This window comes from Lepidochelys kempii, chromosome 1 (genome assembly GCF_965140265.1).
Source record: "Lepidochelys kempii isolate rLepKem1 chromosome 1, rLepKem1.hap2, whole genome shotgun sequence".
Taxonomy (NCBI): Eukaryota; Metazoa; Chordata; order Testudines; family Cheloniidae; genus Lepidochelys; species Lepidochelys kempii.
Window position 1 is genome coordinate 330,999,644 of NC_133256.1, and position 24,004 is coordinate 331,023,647.

Sequence of the window (24,004 nt, forward strand, 5' to 3'; positions counted from 1 at the left end):
CCGTCCAGAACACAATGCCATCCACAGCCTCAGAAACAACTCTGACATCATTATCAAAAAGGCTGACAAAGGAGGTGCTATTGTCATCATGAATAGGTCGGAATATGAACAAGAGGCTGCTTGGCTGCTCTCCAAAACCACTTTCTACAAGCCATTTCCCTCTGATCCCACTGAGGGTTACCAAAAGAAACTACAGCATTTGCTCAAGAAACTCCCTGAAAAAGCACAAGAACAAATCCACACAGACACACCCCTGGAACCGCAACTTGGGGTATTCTATCTGCTACCCAAGATCTATAAACCTGGAAATCCTGGACACCCCATCATCTCAGGCATTGGCACCCTGACAGCAGGATTGTCTGGCTATGTAGACTCCCTCCTCAGGCCCTACGCTACCAGCACTCCCAGCTATCTTCGAGATACCACTGGCTTCCTGAGGAAACTACAATCCATCAGTGATCTTCCTGAAAACACCATCCTGGCCACTATGGATGTCGAAGCCCTCTACACCAACATTCCACACAAAGATAGACTACAAGCTGTCAGGAACAGTATCCCCGATAATGTCACGGCAAACCTGGTGCCTGAACTTTGTGACTTTGTCCTCACCTGTAACTATTTCACATTTGGGGACAATGTATACCTTCAAATCAGCGGCACTGCTATGGGTACCCGCATGGCCCCACAGTATGTCAACATTTTTATGGCTGACTAAGAACAATGCTTCCTCAGCTCTCGTCCCCTAATGCCCCTACTCTACTTGCACTATATTGGTGACATCATCATCTGGACCCATGGAAAAGAAGCCCTTGAGGAATTCCACCATGATTTCAACAATTTCCATCCCACCATCAACCTCAGCCTGGACCAGTCCACACAAGAGATCCACTTCCTGGACACTACGGTGCTAATAAGCGATGGTCACATAACCACCACCCTATACCGGAAACCTACTGACTGCTATGCCTACCTATATGCCTCCAGCTTTCATCCAGACCACACCACACAATCCATTGTCTACAGCCAAGCTCTACAATACAACCGCATTTGCTCCAACCCCTCAGACAGAGACAAACACCTACAAGATCTCTATCAAGCATTCTTACAACTACAATACCCACCTGCTGAAGTGAAGAAACAGATCGACAGAGCCAGAAGAGTACCTAGAAGTCACCTACTACAGGACAGGCCCAACAAAGAAAATAACAGAACGCCACTAGCCATCACCTTCAGCCCCCAACTAAAACCTCTCCAACGCATCATCAAGGATCTACAACCTATCCTGAAGGACGGCCCATCACTATCACAGATCTTGGGAGTCAGGGCAGTCCTTGCTTACAGACAGCCCCCCAACCTGAAGCAAATACTCACCAGCAACCACACACCACACAACAGAACCACTAACCCTGGAACCTAACCTTGCAACAAAGCCCATTGCCAACGGTGTCCACATATCTATTCAGGGGACACCATCATAGGGCCTAATCACATCAGCCACACTATCAGAGGCTCGTTCCCCTGCACACCTACCAATGTGATATATGCCATCATGTGCCAGCAATGCCCCTCTGCCACATACATTGGTCAAACTGGACAGTCTCTACGTAAAAGAATAAATGGACACAAATCAGACGTCAAGAATTATAACATTCAAAAACCAGTTGGAGAACACTTCAGTCTCTCTGGTCACTTGATTACAGTCGTAAAAGTGGCAATACTTCAACAAAAAAACTTCAAAAATAAACTCCAATGAGAGACTGCTGAATTGAAATTAATTTGCAAACTGGAAACAATTAACTTAGGCTTGAATAGAGACTGGGAGTGGATGGGTCAGTACACAAAGTAAAACTATTTCCCCATGTTTATTCCCCCCCGCCCCCCACCGTTCCTCAGACATTCTTGTCAACTGCTGGAAATGGCTCACCTTGATTATCACTACAAAAGATTATCACTACTTCCCTCCCCCGCTCTCCTGCTGGTAATAGCTCACCTTAAGTGATCACTCTGGTTACAGTGTGTATGCTAACACCCATTGTTTCATGTTCTCTATGTATATAACTCTCCCCACTGTATTTTCCACTGAATGCATCCAATGAAGTGGTAGCTCACGCAAGCTTATGCTCAAATAAATTTGTTAGTCTCTAAGGTGCCACAAGTACTCCTTTTCTTTTTGTGAATACAGACTAACACAGATGCTACTCTGAAACCAGTTCCATAGTGTCTCTCTCTCTGCCACATGCACCCAATTCCCCAGTCCTCAAATTTCTCCTTGAACTTGATCCTTGATATCCTAGTCTATCCTATTTTAACCACAAGGGCAAACAGGACACAAATCCTTAAAGCATACATTCTTATGAGTCTCCTATAACCAAGTTTTATTCAGAAAGTATACACTGCTAATGAAATTCATTCTGAATAATACAGCACTGCCAGAGAAAAATCTTTGGTTTCACAGATGATGTATAAATTGATGTACATTTGAAATTCTCTCTTTATATATACAGATCCAGAGGGGTAACGAGGATTTCAATCTGCAGTTCAATGTTACTTTCTTTTGGGGAGCATGGCAGGCAATTTAAATACAAATGGAATATTTAAATTGACTTTCCTCCTTTTATTACATGGATATCCAAAGTGTCCCCTTCATCCCATTGCCCGGAGTGAATATTACTTGCATTGCGAGTAAAACACGCAGGCAGCATCCACGAGGGCATCAGAAATGGCAGCATTAAGACTAGAGCATGCAAAGAGCATCAACTTGGGACTTGGAGGTAATTCTACCATTCATTTATCATTAGTACAAATGACTTATTATATTAATCTGCGGATCTTTATGGGAAAGCACTGTATGTACATTGTATCCAATATGTTCATATATATGCTTCTATATAGCCAAAATAGATGTTTCCCATTTATCACAAGGGACTCTCCCTTTTTATGTATTTGTTCAGACCCAACCTCTCAATCAGTATGTATCTATGCTGTTTCTGGTGTAGGTGGGAGCAGAATATACTCATGTTGAGCCATACTGAAAATCAGCCAATAGGAGAGTGATTAGCACGTATGAACACAAGTCTTCATAAACAAAGCCTTGGCCCAATGGTTCTATTCAACCCATTTTCACAAAAGATAAAATATTTGGGAAATCATCTCAATGGTGAAAACACAACATTACATATGAGTCAGATCTAACACAAAGTAATGACAGGTTTTAGAGTAGCAGCCGTGTTAGTCTGTATCCGCAAAAAGAAAAGGAGGACTTGTGGCACCTTAGAGACTAACAAATTTAGCATCCGATGAAGTGAGCTGTAGCTCACGAAAGCTTACGCGCAAATAAATTTGTTAGTCTCTAAGGTGCCACAAGTCCTCCTTTTCTTTTTACAAATTAATGAGACATCTTACAACATACTTTGCAGGCTTCAACCACTAGGTGGCACTATAGTAAAAAGCTTTGCCTGACCTGGACTTACAGAGACCAGCATTTTACTTTTACACAGAAGGTTTTACACTTTGTCCCCCCCCCCCAGTATAGCAATTAAAATCACAACTTTTTGTGAATGCTGTAAATTGCTTGTTAAACAGACTCATTATTACTTTCTGTTGTGCACCAGATGGGCTGAAGGAACAGGCCCATTAAAATATAAATATTACAGAAGCCTCCATGTCTTGAACACAGGAGGGTTCATTGCGATAGAGAGGACAGAAAACCTCGTCTATTCAGCTGCAAAGTGCACACACATTATAAACACAAGTCGATTCATTTCAAATGAATACTTCGGAAGTGTTTGCAATACTTGCTGATTACAGCCATAGGCTGAAATTTTACACAGTTGACGTGCTGCCTAAATGTCTTCCTGACCTTCCAAGGACTGTGATAGATGATATTCGCAGTGCTTGCCTATATCTAAGTCATACTTAAATCTTAGCTCAGATTACACTCTCAGACCTCCTTCCTTGTGGCTCCCTTAGTCACATCCCCTGTTGGTTTACTTACAGTTATTGTAGAATGCAGCCAGTCTAATCGGAATCCCTTTAAATGACAATTCACTGACTAAAAATGAATATTAAGCAAGAGTCAGATTTTTGATGTGTATGAAAGATTAAATGCGCTTGCACCAATAAGTAATTCTTATCTCTGGGCCTGCTACAGGGACAAATCCTATCTATTTAAAATACTGCAATGGGGATATCTGAATCAATCAAAATATTCCTCTGGGAATACTGAAAATTGAAAAAAATACAGTCAGCATGTTGCAGATCTAATATGATATTACTGCTGCTGATTTTTCAGTCTACTGAGGGTTGTTGCTATGCTACTCCTACCTCATGGCTAAAGCAGCTTGGTGACCCAGTTGTATCTATACATATTAAATGAGCAGGAGTGAAACAGATCTGATCCTATAAGGCTTTCCCCTTGTAACTAAATCCAGCTTTGCTGCTTTCTGTTTTGTGTGTGTTTACATGCTGTCGGCTCCGTAACAGGATTTTAGGTTAATCCAAAGAATACCTGAACCAGAATAAGGGCAATTTTCTGAACTACAACCTATATTTTAGAAGATATTACTAATATTTATCACAGGCCATTGCGAGAATAAGAAGACACCATAGAGCACTTGCAAGTGTTAATCGTGAGTAGATTTCAGAGAACTGGAAAATCTGAGCGAATTCAGCAAACAGTGGAGGTTTGCCTTGCAGTCCTGACATCATAGAGAATAACAGAGAATAGAATAATAATTTCATGTTAAAGTTTAGGGTTCATATCATGTTATGGAAAAACAATGTTTTTCTGTTATGTTTGCATGCAATTCAGAATAAAATCTTCAAGAGATGCTTCACATGCACAATACACATGCTGTATCGTGACCTATAAAAACCTCATTCTTACAGGAGCATCATATTTAAAATAATTCTGCACATTCAGCTACCTTAAACAGGAATATATGTTGAATGATGTAAACTTCTAATACTGTATCTCCTGATATTTGGCAATATAATGCTTAGTTCTTCCTTTTCATGCTAAACATGCTTTGAAACGTTTTTTATTTAGAGAAGGCACATACATTACAGAAACATTTAACACGGTCTGGCATAAACATTTATTACAGAAGATACAATGAGAGATACCTATTGTACAATATATCAGTTACCATAATGAACTCTCTCTCTGTTACATAGCTATTCAAGCAAAGACTACATGAAATATTTAGGATTAATTCTGGGCCAAACTCAGTATGAATTTACACTGGTCTACTGATAATTTCCAAAAGTACAAAATCTGGATTGCACAGAAATCAATGCAAAACTACCACCTGACAAAGGGACCAACAGTTGGAATAAAGGGTAAGATTCTGTGCAGTGCCTCTTGGAATTTCTGCACAGAACTTACATCCTAGGGGCACAGGAGGATAATGTGGCTTTAAGTCATTTTTGTGCCTTTTTGATCCTCCGCTGTTTGTGAAAGCTGGTGTAATTTAGACAGCCATGGGCACCTGTCTAAGTTATGGCAGACTCCCTAGCCTGCTTTCTACAACCTGTCCCTCCTTTCCTAGTCCCTCTAGATTTATACCAGCATACATGGCAGTACAACAATCTGGCCAACTGTTTCAAAAACATCAAGAAACTACCAAAGAAAGAACTTGTTCTTCTTTTAGAAAACTGTAACTAATAAGAGAACAATCAACTCCTTGCATCAAAGTAGTGGTCCTTTCTCTACTGGAAATAATTATTAATGTTAAGACTAAATGAAGTAGCAGTAATAAAATCTGGGAATTAAAAGTAGATGAACCTGGCAATGAACTTGAGGACTCCATACCAAATGCCCAGTCTCTTCTGACCTCCAAAACAAAGAATGTGTCAGTTGCGCCTGGAGCTTGCTTGTCAGTGCACCTACAGCAAATGTGATGACAGTCACTTTCATACACAGAACAAAAATCAGACAAGCCTGTACTCATAGACAAGTTAACTTTGAAATGTAGTTTAGTTCCAGTATCCTATTGAGGAAGATGATGTCCAAAAAATGCATGAGATTGACACTAAGATAATATGGACAACAGCTAGGAGGCCTCTGACTGGCAAGACTTCTACATTTAAAGTAGTTATGGAACTGGAAACAACAAATGGATTCACTAGGCAGTGGAAGCAAAAGGTAGACATACAGTTCCATTTTTGCTGCCCTTTTCCTTCAGTTTTTTTAATAAAAAGAAAAAAATATTAAACAACATAAAACAACAGTAAACCTTAGCCAAGATATTCAAAACTAAGAGCCCACAGTTAAATTTCTAAACCTACACTTAGGCATCTGCCTCATTTTCAGCGCTCTGAGCTTCCACTGCAGTCCACTACACAGGCATTGAGGTCAGTGGAAGCCGTTGAATACTCAGCATTCTTGAAAAATCAGGCAGGTGCCTAAATGTGCCTCAAAGTTAAACTCTTGGTTCTTTAACAACGTGGACCCTATCACTGCTCGCAACTTGGAATTCCAGCTTTCAAGTGACATGGAAACTTCTGGCTAAATCTTCAGAAAAGAGCCTTCTCTTTTCGGGGACCATTTTGATTTGTGCTCAGAATTCGCTTTGTGGGCACAAAGTTAGGAGCAAATTTTAAAGTCACCAGTCATTCCTATGAAAAAAGGGGGAGCTAGTACTTATTCCAGACAAAAATGTAGCCCGTAATATCTAGCTCTAGGGAATAGAGAGGAAGCTGCTAGAGTGTACAGGGAATAACAAAATGGGAAGCAGAGTTACATGATTTTAAGGTACCACTCACATGCTAAAGCTAAAACCAAATTGGTACGCCTGTACTAATGCTTCAGGACCAGTAAATATTTCCAACCACTGGTCCTGGACCACTGATCACTAAGGAAAGAAACTGCAAACTCTGCACTCATTTTCTGTGTGACTCATTTTCTGAGTTCTGAAAAAAAAATACTGTACTGGGGCAATCAGAATGTTTAAACTTAGCAGGCTTTATTAGTTTTTTTAAACACAGTATGCAAGATGCAAAACCAGTAATAACTTAATCCCCAAATGCTTCATAATATAATTTCTAGTTATTCAGGGTTCAATTTAAATGGCATGCTAGGACCGAGCTGTTAAAACATACACTTATGTTCATTGAGGTTTTTTCTTGGCTTTATGCAGTAGCATCTTAGTGGTCTGAAATCAACGTCTACAATATTTTTTAAAGTACTTTCTTCTCTGTGCCGCACACAGCTCCCATTAACATAAATTGATATTATGTGCATATATCAACAGGGAAAGTGAGCCCAGGGCCTCATTCTTTCTTCCCAGATTGTATGTTCCAGGCAAGACAGTAACAATATGAGTATTAAATAAGCTTTTCCAAGGTATTAATGTTTTGTGTACTGGGAGATTATTTTAAGTTAAATGTTGATTCTGTCTGTTCATGAAATGCCCGTCACTCTGACAGCACAGTGATAGTCAAAGTTCAGCTCTGTTTGGTGTTTCATTCAGTACACCTCCATGTCGATGGACTACTTTGTTGGTTTATGCTACAATACATGAACGCAGTACATTATAGGAGAGTATTGCTCAAAGGGCTAAGGAAAATGAGGAGCTTAAATAAATATATTCGGACCAAAAGAAATCCTACCAATGGTATAGATGGAAATGGTAAAATTGTTAAAAAATGCTGCAGCAAAGATAGAAGCGTTCAATAAATATTTCTGTTCTTTATTGGGAAAGAAGCAGGATGATGTACTCGTATCCTATGAGGATGATGAGGTACTTTCCAGTCCATGAATAACTAAAAGAGAACATTAAACAACATCTACTAGAGATAAGCATTGTTATATTAGCAGGCCCAGATAACTTCCACCCAAAAGTCCTAAAAAAGCTGACTGAGGAGATCTGTGGCTTGCTGATGTTAATTTTAAATTTAGAATAAAGAAGAACTGTGAGAAGACTGGATGAGTGCTAATGTTGTGCCTATTTTCAAAAAGGGCAAGCAGGATAACTATAGTCTGGGTTAGCCTGACATCAGTCTCATGTGAAATAATGGAAAAGCTGATACAGGATTAAATTAATAAAGAAGTAAAGTGTAGGAATATATTTAATGCCAGTAAACATAGTTTTATGGAAAATAGGTCTCCAATAAATCTGCTGTCATTCATTGATGAGATTACAAATTTGCTTCATAAAGGTAATTGTGCAGATGCAAAATATGTAGACTTTTATAAGGCATTTGAACCAATACCGCACAATATTCTGATTACAAAATTAGCACAACACAATAACAATAAAGCACAAGTTAAATGGATTAAAATCTGGATAACTGACAGGTATCAAAAAGTAGTCATCCATGGGAATCATCATTGAAGGGGGTGTTATTTGTGGAATTCTGCAGGGATCAGCACTAGGCCTTGACACTATTCAACATTTTAATCAGTGATCAGGAAGTAAAGGTAAAATCACTGCTGATAAAATCTGTGCATTGCACAAAGATTTGTGAAGTGGTAAATTTTGATGAGAACAGGGCAATCATACAGAGCAATCTGGAACACTTGGTAAACAGTGTCCTTTAAAACAACACATTTTACTGCAGGCCAATACAAAGTTATACATCTAAGGAGGAGGAATACAGGCCATACCTACAGAATGAGAGATTATCCTGGAAAGCAGTGACTCTGAAAAGGATTCAGAGCCCATAAAGGATAAGCAACTCAACATGATTTCCAAGTATGGTGCTGTGGAAAAAAAGGGCCAGGGTAATCCCTGGATGTATAAAAAGGGAGTAGGAATAGGGAGGAGATTGTATTTCTGTATACTGGATCTGCAAACCTATTGAAATTATATTTAAAAGTTTAGATGTTTGTTTAAAACGTTTACAGCAATATTTTGAAAAAACAATTTTTTTCAAAGACAATCCCTCCCAATGCAAACAAAAATTGCTTATTTAATTAAGAGTGGTGTATATCTTGTCTTAAACATAAGGGCTCCAATCCAGCACCTATTAAAGTAAATGGAAGGGGTTTCACTGATTTCAGCAAATTGGAAAAGTATTTTCCCACCGAGCAGTCTTAGGGTTAAATCCACACCTGGAATCAGAGGGCTACAGCTCAACTGATATCATTGGAGTACCATCCAGGTACTTATGGTCTGAATTTGACCAACTGACTTTCAAACTTCTTGCACAGATGAAGGCTCTTAGAATTGTCTTTCCATGGCCCAATTTAAACCTCTGTTTCAGGACCACCCTCATGCTCTCGCTTAAAAAAACAACAAAAACACCCCACCAATTTTTCCTCACTCTCTGCTTCTCTCCAGGACGTAATTCCTCTCTTCCCTTTTTACTCTGAGGACCATCTCTTTGCTTTTCCAAATCAGTGACTTCTAACTGCTTCCTACTTTCTCACCTGTCAGACCTCTCCCATTCAGCTGCCCAGTCTTATCCCCCTGCTGCCAAGCCTCCCTCTCTCAGTCCATTTCATTCTTACCACTCGACCACCTTCTGCTACTTCTTGACCTCAGTGATCCACCTCAATATCTTCAGTAACGCTCCACCTCCTCTCAAACAGCCTTGTTATTTAGAATGTTACAACATCATGGAAACTTGGGTGATTCTCTAGCAGCTCCATGGGACCACTACTGCCTAAGTAACTATGCTAAGATTTTCCAAGACGCCTCAGAGAATTAGGAGTCAAACACTTATTAAAATTCAATGGGAGGTAGATGTCTATCTCCTTTGAAGATTTCAGCCTACAATTTGATTGACTGTATGAGAGGGCTGGGAGGCGTATTGTTTTAAAACAATTCTGTCCCCAACCTCCCTCTCACACATTTCCAAACCACAGCATAATAGCTAGAGATGAGCTTTCAAAGCATGATTCTATTATCCCTAGCATGCTCATAATATTTCATTTCCAGTACCTAAACAGTAAATATTTGGTTGTATTTTTATAAAGGGTAAGTGATTCTAAGCAGCCCTACAGCTTCTGACCTTTAACATGTCTGTTGTTACAAGTTAGTGTTTTCCTTGGTGCATATTTTTACCCTCTGCAGGCTTGAAGTTGAAATACATTTCTCCAGAAACCACAGCCTACCCACAATCATAAACAAATTACACTCTCTGTGTCAACATTTGCAACCAAGTCTCTAAATCACAGCGTGCTGGGATTGAATTGCTACCCCTATCATCTGCCACTTACTGCTATCAAAGCATATAACCGGATTAGTGGGAAAACAGCTGTATTACTCATACATTTAAGCTCTTTCTAACAGCAGGTTTCCTTTCTGCAACAAAGCACAGCTCTTCAGATAGCAGAAATGCAAATCCCAGAGGAAATTATGACATATTAACCCTTGACAGTCTTTACATGACTTAAATAGTTCAGGCAGCCCTTTCTCCCTGGAAATAAATGCAAGGACTACATTAAATACGTAGAACTAAAGTGTTTAGCACATGCAGTTTTAAGCTTGTTGTTCTCCAGAATTTCTACATAAACCTAGAACGACTGATTAAATCACACTGTGCCACTTCCTAGAGCTGACTGACATGACCCTAAATCCCAGTCTCTCAGGTGTGGGCATGAAGAGCTACATGAGGGTTTTGTGGGGCAACATCTTGGCATAGTTTAGCTGCAGAACAGAGATCTGGATAATTTAACATCTCATTGCTAAATAATCACTGCTGTGATTATTAAATTTATCAAGCTGTAAAATATTGTTACTTTCTTGGCCAAAAGATATAGAAGGAAAAAAGTGTAACTGCCAATTAAGGGAAGTCACACTTCGTAACTGTAATTCTTCAAGATCTACAGTCCCTACCTGTATTTCACCATGGTTACGCATGTAGTCCATGCACCTGAGACCAGAGATTAGTGGTGGTCCCCAAGGCATTGGGTACCTTTGATGCCAAATGCGGGGTGGTACCCCTTTGGATGGACAAGGCTGGAAGTAGTACGTTCTCAAGTCTCTGTCTAGACAGAACTCTCTAGGTGAGGAAAAGATGGTTCCACCAAAATGCCCCAACTCTCCAGAAGATCTGATCCAGTTCTATTGGTAGTGCCATTGGTACCAGTATCAGAAAACAACAGTTAGCAGATGGAATGGGAGATGAGCTGGTGTTAGAATCTCCCTGGTGAGGGTTGGCCACTCGGGGGTGGAAGTGGGGAACGTTAGTCCAGGAGAAGCAACTATCCTCTGGTGTGGTGTCGTACATTGGAGCCTTAGAAAGGCTGAGTCTTGTTGCCCTGCACCACTGGAGACAGCGTGAAGGAACTCTCAGTAGTCAGTGGTTCCTCCTGAGGCGGTGGTGGTACTAGTGATGAAGACTCCAACTGCATGGTTAACATCAGTACTGATGGTTTGTGGGCCTGCAGCTCTCAGTACTTTGCTTTAGTCAGTACCAAGGTTTGTGTTGATGATGATGGGGGGGAGTGGTGCTGAAGTAGCCTTGCTCCTGTGCCCTTTTTGATCATGGCTTTGAGGCTTAAGAGGACCTACGTCCTTGTGTCCTGGGCAGAAAGACTTGCTCAACTTGGATGGAGAAGGATCCCTTCTCTTACAAGGTCCAGGAGGAGATCTATTTTTACGTTTATGAGAGTCACTCTTATTCTTGTGAGAAGGCCACTATGAAGGGTCCTTCACGCTAGTCGTTCCCACTCCTGAGTCAGACATCAAGCTATGATGAGCACACTTGATGTCTCAGGCCAATGTACAGGGTCTGGATCTGACTGAGGGCTTGTGGCATGTTCCATTAGATGCTTCTGAAGCCAGAGCTCTTGCGCCTGCCACATTTGGTTGGGAAAGAAGAGGCAAATACTGTCCTTAACAGAGATATGAGCTTCTCTGAGGCAGTAAAGGCAGCACTGGTGGCCATCGCTGACTGAAAAGGGTTGGAAGACAATTTTTAAAGCCTGGGCACCTGGGCATAATCTAAATCCTGTGCCTGGGGATTGGAGGATTCCCTGGGGTGGGGATTGTGATAGGGTTTCTACCCCACACAAGGCCTGAAGGGGTTAAGGTGGCCATCTGGGCCAATTAACTGCCCAGGATGCACCTGGAGGAGGATCCAGGGAGTAGGGGTTAATTGGATGAGGCTTATCTGGATGGGAACAAGAGGGGCCTGTATAAAGCCCGGAAGCTGAGAGCAGCTCGGCTGCTGCAGGGAAGTAGTCTGGGAAGTAGTCACACTCTGGGAGAAGGGAGATGTTTTTGGCGTTATAGAGGCAAGTAGCCTACAGTTACTCCCTGGGAGGAGGGAGTTTGCAGCTGGTGAGCCCAGAGAAGGAGGGAGAGCCAGAAGGTAAGGAAAGGCTCAGGGGAAAGTCAGCAAGATTCAAGATGGTGCAGAATTTGGCTGCTCATTAGAAGGCCCTGATGGAACCCTGTGCAGAAGGCAGATTCCTCTACCAGCCACTGGGTGAAGTGGCTCCATGGGGCAGTGAACAGGAAGGCTGCCTAAGAGTGCTGGTGAGGAAAGACTGATACCCCAGAATGGGGAAGAACGCATAATGACCTAGCCAAAGGGCTGAGTCATGAAAAGGGAACACGCTGAGAGAGAGAGAGAGAGAGCGCGCGGCAGTAGGGCACACAGCGAGCAGCAAAAAGGGGCCTCAGGCCTGGAAAGAGCTGATTCACCAGAGTGGCTAGGTGGAGGTGCCAGCTGCTGTGAGTGGACCCCATGATAGGGAAACTATGAAAACCGCTAACAATAACTACCAATATAAGCTTTCAAATATCAAGAGAAAAGAATGTCAAAGAAGATCAATTCCAGGAACTGGAGGATTTCAACTTATGCCATGAGGCAATAAGAAAGAAGTGAAGACCCTTTGGTTCCCATTGCTGCTTATAACTTCATTATGGAGTATAAGGAGAGCAACTGTGCAGGCACAGACCATGGGACACCACTTGCTAGAAATTGCCAGTCTCAGAAACATGGAGCATATGTGTATCTACAGTAAAATACAGATAGGGACCAGCACATGAAGAAGAACCTACAATTCTTGCTAAGGTTAATATAAGCCAGCCAACTAATACTCGTACCAGTTACCACCCAGATTTTTATTCATTAGCTATAAATGTTGTTAACCAATAATATGGGCCCGCTGAATAAAGTTACAGTTTTTTCACGTGAATAAAGAGCTTTGTTTTGTTTCAGGGGGAATCAATTTGGAATCGTTAACATGATTACTCCTATTATTATGAACATGACCTTTCATGAACGTAACACCATTCATCCAAATGATCCTCAGATCATTTTATGAAGTATAGATGGGAAGAATTAGATTACATTGGGCTTAGAAAAACAATCACTGACCCCACTACTCTTTAACTGCATAAACCATCAGATTTTTCTGTAAAAAGGAGAAGAAAAGCAAGCGAACAAAAAAATGTTTAAAATGGAAGAATCCCATATTCAATTAAAAGTGAAGCTGAGGCAGCACATCCTGCTAAGAGTCTGCTGTGTGCTGAAGTTATATATGTAATTTAAAACAAACAATCTAGTTTTATTTATCTCCATTTTTGTAGTTTGTTTATTTTTTGTGTTTCACTCTGGTAAGCTATTAGATAGTGGTAACCAGTTTAAGTGAAACAAAAAGTAAACGAACTATTAAAATCAATAATCACCACAGCAATTAATGTCAATTTTGTGTTGGGTGAATGCCACCTAAATTTAAAGTTATATAAAAAAATCCTTAAAGTGGACTATTTTATTCTCATTGTCATCATTTATATATATTTAGTGCCATGCTGTCAGTGTTTGACTTGGCTTTGAGATTTTGGCTGGGCTGTGGAAAAATTAAAGAAATAATAAAATAAAAAAATAAAAACATCATTAAAAACAAAATATGACTGAACCAAAGTTGTTCTATTTTTACTTCCCTTGCCTGAAGAAAACCTTGTGGCAGTAAAATCATTTCAAACTTGCTTTCCTATCTGTGGCATACACATCCCATTTTCTTGTCACAGAAAGCAAAATGTCATAGTTGAAATTCAATCTTGTTTTACAACTGCAATCCAAAATAGGGTTTTAGACACTTAAAAATATAGGTTATAAAAACTGAATTGTGATACTCAAAAGATATAGCCTATATTTAAATGGTATACATACACAACACCACCACCACTTTCCAAACTGCAGTGTAGAAAAATATTTAAAAGATGTCATATTCTGTTATGCACAGATCTGTGGGCCTTGACTTCCCATGAGTATAAATGCCCTAAAACAAAACTATCCTTGACTTCCACAATGAAGTCTCTAAACACTAGCACACACCACAAAAGCATCACAAATGTTCACTGGATTAGAAAATATATTGATATTCTGCAGGGGTTATAATTCATCTGCTGAGGTTACTGCGAAAGCATTCAAATGGTATTTAACTCCTTTGATGTGATGAATCCTTATTTTCATACAGTACCGGATCTTGCTTGCCTAGCTCACTTGAGTAAAGCGAGGAGGATTTCCCAAGTATTCAAAAGGATATATGAGCAACAGAAAAAAAAAAAACACAACAGTTGCTCCACATTAAAAAAAAAGGTCAAGAAAAAAAAAAGAGCATAAGTTCCCCTATGTACATGACTGTGCATGTATGTTCATGTACACATATTTCAGCAGGCACTTTGGTCATGCTGGATATAGTTAAAGTTGGTCATGCCTAGGGCTGGGAATGGTATTCATAGTGAACAATGTTCTTCATTCCAAATTATTCAACTAATACTTCACGCTAACAACATTTCCATCTATGAACTCCTCATGAGTTTCCCATGTGTATTTGCTATTCATTATTAGTTGTGCATGGTTGGAGCATAGGCTACAGAGATCCTGGATCAAGGCAGGACCTGAAGTAGGTTCTCCGTTGTGGTCAGGCAGGAAGCCTGGGAAACAGGCCAGAGGGGCTGAGGGGGAAAGTCTGGAGAGGCCTTAAGCAGAGATTGGGAAGAGCCTGATTGTGGGGGTCACCACCACAGCCGACCCACTAAATGGCAGGTACTTATATCCCTTCTAGGTCCTTTCCCCTGGTAATGACATGATAGATTGTAAACGCATGAGATAATGCAACCATCTCAATTTGTCCATTCATTTCCACCTAAAACCACTCAGCCTAACACAAGCTGAATAATTAAGGAAACTCAAGCTTTGAAGTCTGCCACACATAACCAACCGAGGATAACCTAAAGGTACAATAACTTAGTAATTTTGAACACTTAGGTTGGTAAGACTATAAAGTTCTTGTCTAAAGCAGCAGGAAAAAATGAACTTGGGACTAGATCCTCAGCTGCCAAAAACTGGCATAGCTCCATGGAACGCAATAAACCATGCTAATTTACACCAGCTGAGGATCTGGCCCTTTTCTCTTAAACCGGAGAAGATCCAAAAGGACCAAACAATGAGATTTCAATTCATTTTGGCAGCCATCACCATTTACATTAGTGAAAAGGTTTTTCTGCTTTAATAAACAAATGAGCATGAGGTATTTTCCACTGCAGTTCAAACCAAAGAAAACCTTCTAATTCACTATTAAGAACTTTAAGGCAGAAAATGTGACTTCCATAAAACTTCCTTCCATACTACTAGAAGAGAGGGCTAAGTAGACTGAGAGATAAAAAATGAAGCAGTAAATCGTGTTCAAAGATATTTTGAAAGTGTTATTTCAGGACTTTTTCCCTGCAGCCTGGTTATAATTTATCAATAGAAGTTGAAAATTATCTCCAAAATCATTACATAGTTACTCACCACACATGCAGTCTCTTGGCTTTAAGGGTCTGTCAGTGCTTCCATTATAAATTCCTATATTCAGAGTTGTATAGTTCAGTCATAAAAAAATAAAAATAAAAAATGCTCCAGGCTAAGCCATGGTATTCTACGGTTCCCCACTTTTTAAAAACAAACTACACCAAAATAATCTATTTTCCCATCACACAGGTTTGATGTTCAGAACTTGGCATATTCAATCCCAGGCAAGAGCTTGAAAAGCAATGCTAGTCCAAGAGACTGTTTTAAATTACAATATTTCTTGAATCTACAGATTTAGGAAGAAAAGTTAAAGAAATCACAGTAACTGTAATTTTTTGAGTTTACTGCCTCTGCCCAGGCATACATTTTGGAGATATACCTCCTCTGCAAGCCTGAGCTTTATTATCCTTCCAGAAAACTAGGTTCATGCCAGGCCTCCAGTTACAGATACACATGGATGCAAGGAAACCTGAAGAAAACAGGAATTACTACCAATCACATGGCAAATGATCCTGGTGCTGTACACAGGCTGAAGAGTGAGACTTTGTATGGGTAGCAACTGTTGCCTACATAGAAATAAAGGCCCTCTTGTGTGCCAGTTTGATTGCAATGTGAAAATAAGCAACTTTCAAGCCAGAAGTCCAGAACAAGTATTAAGAGGCAAGAGCAGGAATGATGGAATCCAGGGTCAGCATGTTGAACATTAACTTCCTGGTGTAATAGGTCAATTTCTGAAGATTCATAATGGAGCAAAAGCCATCTTTGGTTTTCAGCATGAAGAAATACCTTGAATAGAAGCCTCTCCCTTCTGTAGCACTGAGCAATTTCATAGATTCTAAGGCCAGAAGGGTCCACGGTGATCATCTGGTCTGACCTCCTGTCCTACACAGGCCATAGAACTTCTGTAGCCCCATTCTTAGGACAAAATCCACCTTTGCACTGAGATTCATCTGATGAGAGGGATACTTGCCAAGGAATTAGGAAGGAGAATTCAGATATAGCATGAGGTGGAATTTGATCAAGTAACTGAACTGAACAATCTATAGCAATCAATAATTCACAGCAATTCCACTCCCTTCTGCAATGAAACAGAGCAGATGGTCTGCAAAAGGAGGAAGGGAGAGTCAGGAAAGCCACATGCAAGCTGGTTCTAGGCTTTCAAGTAATACTTTAACACTCAAGACTAGCAAGTGAAACAGATGTATGGGCAGCTGACATTGCAGCTGCCTCTGTCTGGCATGTTTCTCTTTACCTAGTCTTCTGTTGTCAAGAGTGGGGTTTCTGGATATAAAAACAGAAACCATCAAGTGAAAGGTGTTGTGTCTGATAACCAAACGAAGACGACGTAATGCTTCCTTTGCTCAGGCTGTATGAATCCTCCCTCCACTGACCTTGCAATGGACCTGGTTTACTTTATGTCTTATTTGCTCAAGGGTCCTCTTCACTATACTAAAGAACCCCCCCCCACACACACACACTCTCTAATGAGAAGATGTATAACTCAGCTCTTTGCCTCAATTAAGTGAGAGCGTGGAGAACTTAATCCAAAAGTAAAGACGACAGATGATGTCTGTCGTAACATCAACAGAAGTGTCAGAGAATAGGATTCTTGCTTGACTCTACATCCCCCTAAGACAGCCTCTACTTATGCTCCACTGGCAAATGATCTAAGCAGTGGAAGCATCTGATACCAAAGCTGAAAGAGCTATCCTGGCCTGGTAGCTGTCCATATAGATCTGCAATTCCAGAAGAACAAACCTTCCTTCCTTAAAAAGTTATTCTTCTTTGGCACTTTACCAGACAGGAAGGAACAACCTGGTTAGAAGCTGTCATAAATATAAAGGGAAGGGTAAACCCCTTTGAAATCCCTCCTGGCCAGGGGAAAGCTCCTCTCACCTGCAAAGGGTTAAGAAGCTAAAGGTAACCTCGCTGGCACCTGACCAAAATGACCAATGAGGAGACAAGATACTTTCAAAAGCTGGGAGGAGGGAGAGAAACAAAGGGTCTCCATCTGTCTATATGCGGCTTCTGCTGGGGATAGACCAGGAATGGAGTCTTAGAACTTTTAGTAAGTAATCTAGCTAGGTATGTGTTAGATTATGATTTCTTTAAATGGCTGCGAAAAGAATTGTGCTGAATAGAATAACTATTTCTGTCTGTGTATCTTTTTTGTAACTTAAGGTTTTGCCTAGAGGGGTTCTCTATGTTTTGAATCTAATTACCCTGTAAGGTATCTACCATCCTGATTTTACAGAGGTGATTTCTTTCCTTCTATTTACTTCTATTTCTATTAAAAGTCTTCTTGTAAGAAAACTGAATGTTTTTTCATTGTTCTCAGATCCAAGGGTTTGGGTCTGTAGTCACCTATGCAAATTGGTGAGGCTTTTTATCTAACATTTCCCAGGAAAGTGGGGGTGCAAGTGTTGGGAGGATTGTTCATTGTTCTTAAGATCCAAGGGTCTGGGTCTGTAGTCACCTAGGCAAACTGGTGAAGCTTTTTACCAAACCTTGTCCAGGAAGTGGGGTGCAAGGTTTTGGGAAGTATTTTGGGGGGAAAGACGTTTCCAAACAGCTCTTCCTCAGTAACCAGTATTTGTTTGGTGGTGGTAGCGGCCAATCCAAGGACAAAGGGTGGAATATTTTGTACCTTGGGGAAGTTTTGACCTAAGCTGGTAAAGATAAGCTTAGGAGGTTTTTCATGCAGGTCCCCACATCTGTACCCTAGAGTTCAGAGTGAGGGAGGAACCTTGACAGAAGCCGTGCATCATCTTTCTGGCTGCTAAGACTACCAAGGTGTAAAAGTGGTTGAAGAAATTCTGGAGTCCTTGCCAAGCTATGGGAGATAGGCAATCAGCTTTCCTTGGTGCTGCAGGAGCTAATCCTAGTGTCAGCCATATGTCAACGGCATGTCCAGTTATTTAATCAGAAGAATATTTTCCCTTAAGTATTCCTGGGGGAATTCTGCGCCACTGTGCACGTGCAGAATTCATGTCCCCTTCAGATTTTTTCTCTCTGGAAAATACATTCTGCCAGAGAAGAGCTGCAGTTACACCTTTCTCCCACCCAGTGGTGCCAGAACAGAGAGCAGCCAGTTAACTGGTAATAGAAGTCAGCAGCCAGCTGTGGTACTCACAGTGCCCTGCCCGTGGAGCCAGGTTAGGATGCATGGGATATGGGGAAGAGGGAACAGTCAAAGCAGGGGACATGGAGCTAATGGGGGGTTACAGACTAGGATTCAGAAGGGCTAGTGGGAGGGGACAGACTAGGGTGGGGTGGAATGGGGGTGCAGGGCCACGTGGGAATAGGGAACAAGGGATGCAGGGCTACATGGGGACAGTGGAGGGGTGGCTGAATGGGGATGCAGAATCACATGGGGACAGAGGCACATGTGCCTGAATGAGAGACTAAGGGTCAGCCAGAATCTGCATGGGGGAGACTCCCCAACTCCTCAACAATCCCTCCCACCTCCCAGAAAAACCTTGTTCTATACTTCTCCCACCAACCCCCAAGGTTCACTCCCAGGTTCATTCCCAGAAATTACTTCCCTCTCCCTCAGCTCCTCCGTTACTCCTGACTCCCCCAGTCTGGGATTTCATGCAACCACCCCACCTAGGCCATTCATATGGAGATCGTTGCATATCGGCTTCCAGCTTTTCAGTCCTGTCAGCACTGTGTAGGAAACTCGTTCCATGAGTCTTTTGGTGAAGTTTGGTGAATGATGATGGTGAGATACTGGGGTGGTGAAAACTACTGATACCAGTAGACTGTCCACGCAAAATAGTTTAATGTTTAACCTGTGGCGCATAGTAGCAGGATGCACACTCTGGAATGTCACAACCTTTATTCAACAGAGAGCCGAGGCTCGATGGCCATGTCTGTGTCTGCCCTGCAGAGCCTGCTAACTCGGCTATGTGGTTCTTGCCATTGTCCAAAGAGGGTCCTCCACCAGGCATTTGAGGCTTGATAGTCATTGATCCATATTATGATTCTTTCAGCCATTTAAGCTCTGACCGTTCACCCACACCATTAATTTCTATATTAAACAATACACTCTTAACCATTTGTCATGATGTACCATGAACTGCACTAAATTACACCAGCTGAGGATTTAGTCTGTTATACACAGGTATAAATGAGTAAACAAGTTGAAAGTCAGTGGAGAATCAACTCCTTACCCTCATCTTATTATTCTATCTCAAATAAGCAGCTCTCATATTTTCCACTACTGAGGCTGGGAAGCATATGATGATCTCAGTAGAAATTGCACATGCAGAACAAATGAATAATGTTCAATAGAGAGCAACAATGTGGATTAAAAAAGAGAATTTTGCTCTAATAAACCAAAATTTTCTTAAAATTAAGCTTTCTTGCATCATGGTAAAAAGCAAACTTTGCCTTGAAGAGTCGTGGATCAGCCAATCACTTCTAATTTCAAATCCACATGTCTCAAAGTTTCAGTGCCTTTCATTATATTTAATAAAATGTTTGCATCACATATTTCAGCTTGGAAGCACTGTGTGTCCAGTTTAAGACACAACCAAGTACTCAACTCTGTCCCAGAAAAGAGCCTCCTTGTATCACTGATGCCACTACCAGTTACTGAAAGAATTGATACTCACTGAAACTACATTCACAAAATCATCATCTGACAAGGTTTCTAGCATCTCAATGACGGAGGTTCGGATCAACTTCAGTGTCAGTCCACTAACGCTCCCACTCCTGCATAACAGAGAAAAGTTAAAAAATGGATTGAAGGAGTTCAGTTGAAAACATACAGTGGAACTAGATTTTATAAACTGGCTCCCATATTTTCATACTCAAGATTGCTCCAGAAGTGCTTACTCAGCCCCAAGTCTCACCTTTAAGAGTTGCTCTGCAATGGCAATACTTGTTACAGAAAATAAAAAGTTCCAGAGTTAGTCTCCAAGCCATAACTTTGTGGTTCAGAAGAATAGTTTTGTCACCTGACCCATGACCCACAGTGACACATCTTTTCCTCATTTTCAATTCATGATTGCCATGAGAATTTATCACATACAAATTGTGTGTTCCCTAAAAATTCTTCTACTCTCTTCTATTCAGTCAAGGCGTTATATTTTCAGGGATCTAAATTGCGGCATGTTTGTTTCAGGGCAAAGCTCAAACTTTGGGAGGGAGGAAGGGGTGGAATTGCAAATGCTGATAAAACACACCTCTGCAATACAGCAGTATTTGACTGCATTTAAAAACATCAAATGCAATCTCTCCCAGTGAGGCAAAGAACCAATGAATAGATTTTTTTTCAGTATAAAGCAATCTGGAGACACTTCAAGCCTGATGATTCCCCCAGACTCTTGACATTGGCTTAACAAAGGAAATCTTGACAAGGGGAAGAAAGGAGAGCAGCAGAATATGGACACTGGACTTCAGAAAAGCAGACTTCGACAACCTCAGGGAACTGATGGGAAGGATCCCCTGGGAGAACAACATGAGGGGGAAAGGAGTCCAGGAGAGCTGGCTGTATTTTAAAGAATCCTTATTGAGGTTACAGGCACAAACCATCCTGATCTGTAGAAAGAATAGTAAATATGGCAGGCGACCAACTTGGCTTAACAGTGAAATCCTTGCTGATCTTAAACACAAAAAAGAAGCTTACAAGAAGTGGAAGCCTGGACAAATGACCAGGGAAGAGTATAAAAATATTGCTCGGGCATGCAGGAGTGAAATCAGGAAGGCCAAATCACACCTGGAGTTGCAGCTAGCAAGAGATGTTAAGAGTAACAAGAAGGGTTTCTTCAGGTATATTAGCAACAAGAAGAAAGTCAAGGAAAATGTGGGCCCCTTACTGAATGAGGGAGGCAACCTAGTGATAGAGGATGTGGAAAAAGCTAATGCACTCAATGCTTTTTTGCCTCTGTCTTCACGAACAAGGTCAGCTCCCAGACTGCTGCACTGGGCAGCACAGCATGGGGAGGAGGTGACAAGCCCTCTGTGGAGAATGAAGTGGTTTGGGACCATTTAGAAAAGCTGGACGAGCACAAGTCCATGGGGCCGGATGCGCTACATCCGAGAGTGCTAAAGGAGTTGGCTGATGTGATTGCAGAGGCATTGGCCATTATCTTTGAAAACTCATGGCAATCAGGGGAGGTCCCAGACGACTGGAAAAAGGCTAATGTATTGCCCATCTTTAAAAAAGGGAAGAAGGAAAATCCTGGGAACTATAGGCCAGTCAGCCTCATCTCAGTCCCTGGAAAAATCATGGAGCAGGTCCTCAAGGAAATCAATTCTGAAGCACTTAGAGAAGAGGAAAGTGATCAGGAACAGTCAGCATGGATTCACCAAGGGCAAGTCATGCCTGACTAATCTAATTGCCTTCTATGACGAGATAACTGGCTCTGTGGATGAGGGGAAAGCAGTGGACGTATTGTTCCTTGATTTTAGCAAAGCTTTTGACACGGTTTCCAACAGTATTCTTGCCAGCAAGTTAAAGAAATATGGGCTGGATGAATGGACTATAAGATGGATAGAAAGCTGGCTAGATTGTCGGGCTCAATGGGTAGTGATCAATGGCTCCATGTCTAGTTGGCAGCTGGTATCAAGTGGAGTGCCCCAAGGGTCGGTCCTGGGGCCGATTTTGTTCAATATCTTCATAAATGATCTGGAGGATGGTGTGGATTGCACCTCAGCAAGTTTGCAGATGCTGGAGGGTAGGGATAGGATACAGAGGGACCTAGACAAATTAGAGGATTGGGCCAAAAGAAATCGGATGAGGTTCAACACAGACAAGTGCAGAGTCCTGCACTTCGGACGGAAGAATCCCATGCACCGCTACAGACTAGGGACCGAATGGCTAGGCAGCAGTTCTGCAGAAAAGGACCTAGGGGTTACAGTGGACAAAAAGCTGCATATGAGTCAACAGTGTGCCCTTGTTGTGAAGAAGACCAATGGCATTTTGGGATGTATAAGTAGGGGCATTACCAGCAGATTGAGGGACATGATCGTTCCCCTCTATTTGACATTGGTGAGGCCTCATCTGGAGTACTGTGTCCAGTTTTGGGCCCCACACTACAAGAAAGATGTGGAAAAATTGGAAAGCGTCCAGCGGAGGGCAACAAAAATGATTAGAGGACTGGAATAAATGACTTAGGAGGAGAGGCTGAGGGAACTGGGCTTGTTTAGTCTGGAGAAGAGAAGAATGAGGGGGGATTTGAGAGCAGCCTCCAACTACCTGAAAGGGGGTTCCAAAGAGGATGGATCTAGACTGTTCTCAGTGGTAGCAGATGACAGAACGAGGAGTAATGGTCTCAAGTTGCAGTGGAGGAGGCTTAGGTTGGATATTAGGCAAAACTTTTTCACTAGGAGGGTGGTGCAACACTGGAATGCATTACCTAGGGAGGTGGAATCTCCTTCCTTAGAAGTTTTTAAGGTCAGGCTTGACAAAGCCCTGGCTGGGATGATTTAGTTGGGGATTGGTCATGCTTTGAGTAGGGTGTTGGACTAGATGACCTCCTGAGGTCTCTTCCAACCCTGATAGTCTATGATTCTAGGGGTACAGAGAAATGTTTTTATGAATTTCTTCCCTTAGTCTTCACACAGCATGGAATGAATCTCTGAATATAAATACCAAACCAGAGGCAGATTTATTTATACAATGGGAAATGGCACTGTAAATTTGTCATAGAATTTTATAACATTATCTTCATTAATGTTATTGTAATGTAGAACAACCCCATTTGAATAATGGAGCAAATCAATGCAGCTAAAGTCCCAAAAATATGCCATTTTACCCTCTACGTTCATTCCCCCGTATTTCATTTTGGCTTTACATTCAAAACTGTCGTTTTTTTAAAAAAATCAGTGTATTCTCACATTTACGTATTTATTTTTACTGTTTGGGGATTAATGTTTTGAGAGCTCTGAAGGGGTTGGACTTTAGGCTTTTGAACAGTTTAAGATAAACTGTGGAGAGCTAGAATACAATACATTAAGCATACATGAATTCTCATCCTTTTGGTCACCAAACCATGCAAATTAATTCTCAGACAAATCCAGCTCTTTGCTTCTAGTACTTTCTTCTGTGTTTCACAACAAGCTCTGGCATTCACCTGAGAGATTTTCTATTGGTTATTTCAGTAATTGAGATGTTTATGTCCAACATCAGATGGACATAGAGCAGTGGTTCCCAAAATTGTTCCCCAGCTTGTGCAGGGAAAGCCCCTGCCAGGCCAGGCCACTTTGTTTACCTGCCGTGTCCGCAGGTTTGGCTGATTGTGGCTCCCAGTGGCCGCGGTTCGCTGCTCCAGGCCAATGGGAGCTGCTGGAAGCG

General features: G+C 41.4%; 1 protein-coding gene across 4 annotated transcripts in view; it reads right to left on the reverse strand.

The window, feature by feature from the left end:
- Positions 1-24,004, reverse strand: part of CACNA2D1 (calcium voltage-gated channel auxiliary subunit alpha2delta 1) — a 683,143-nt gene that overhangs the window by 151,109 nt on the left and 508,030 nt on the right. For all 4 annotated transcript variants that reach the window (XM_073328631.1, XM_073328632.1, XM_073328633.1 and 1 more), the window contains exon 10: positions 20,319-20,418. In XM_073328631.1, coding sequence (XP_073184732.1) covers positions 20,319-20,418 — 100 coding nt within the window. The remainder of the gene's footprint in view (positions 1-20,318; positions 20,419-24,004) is intronic.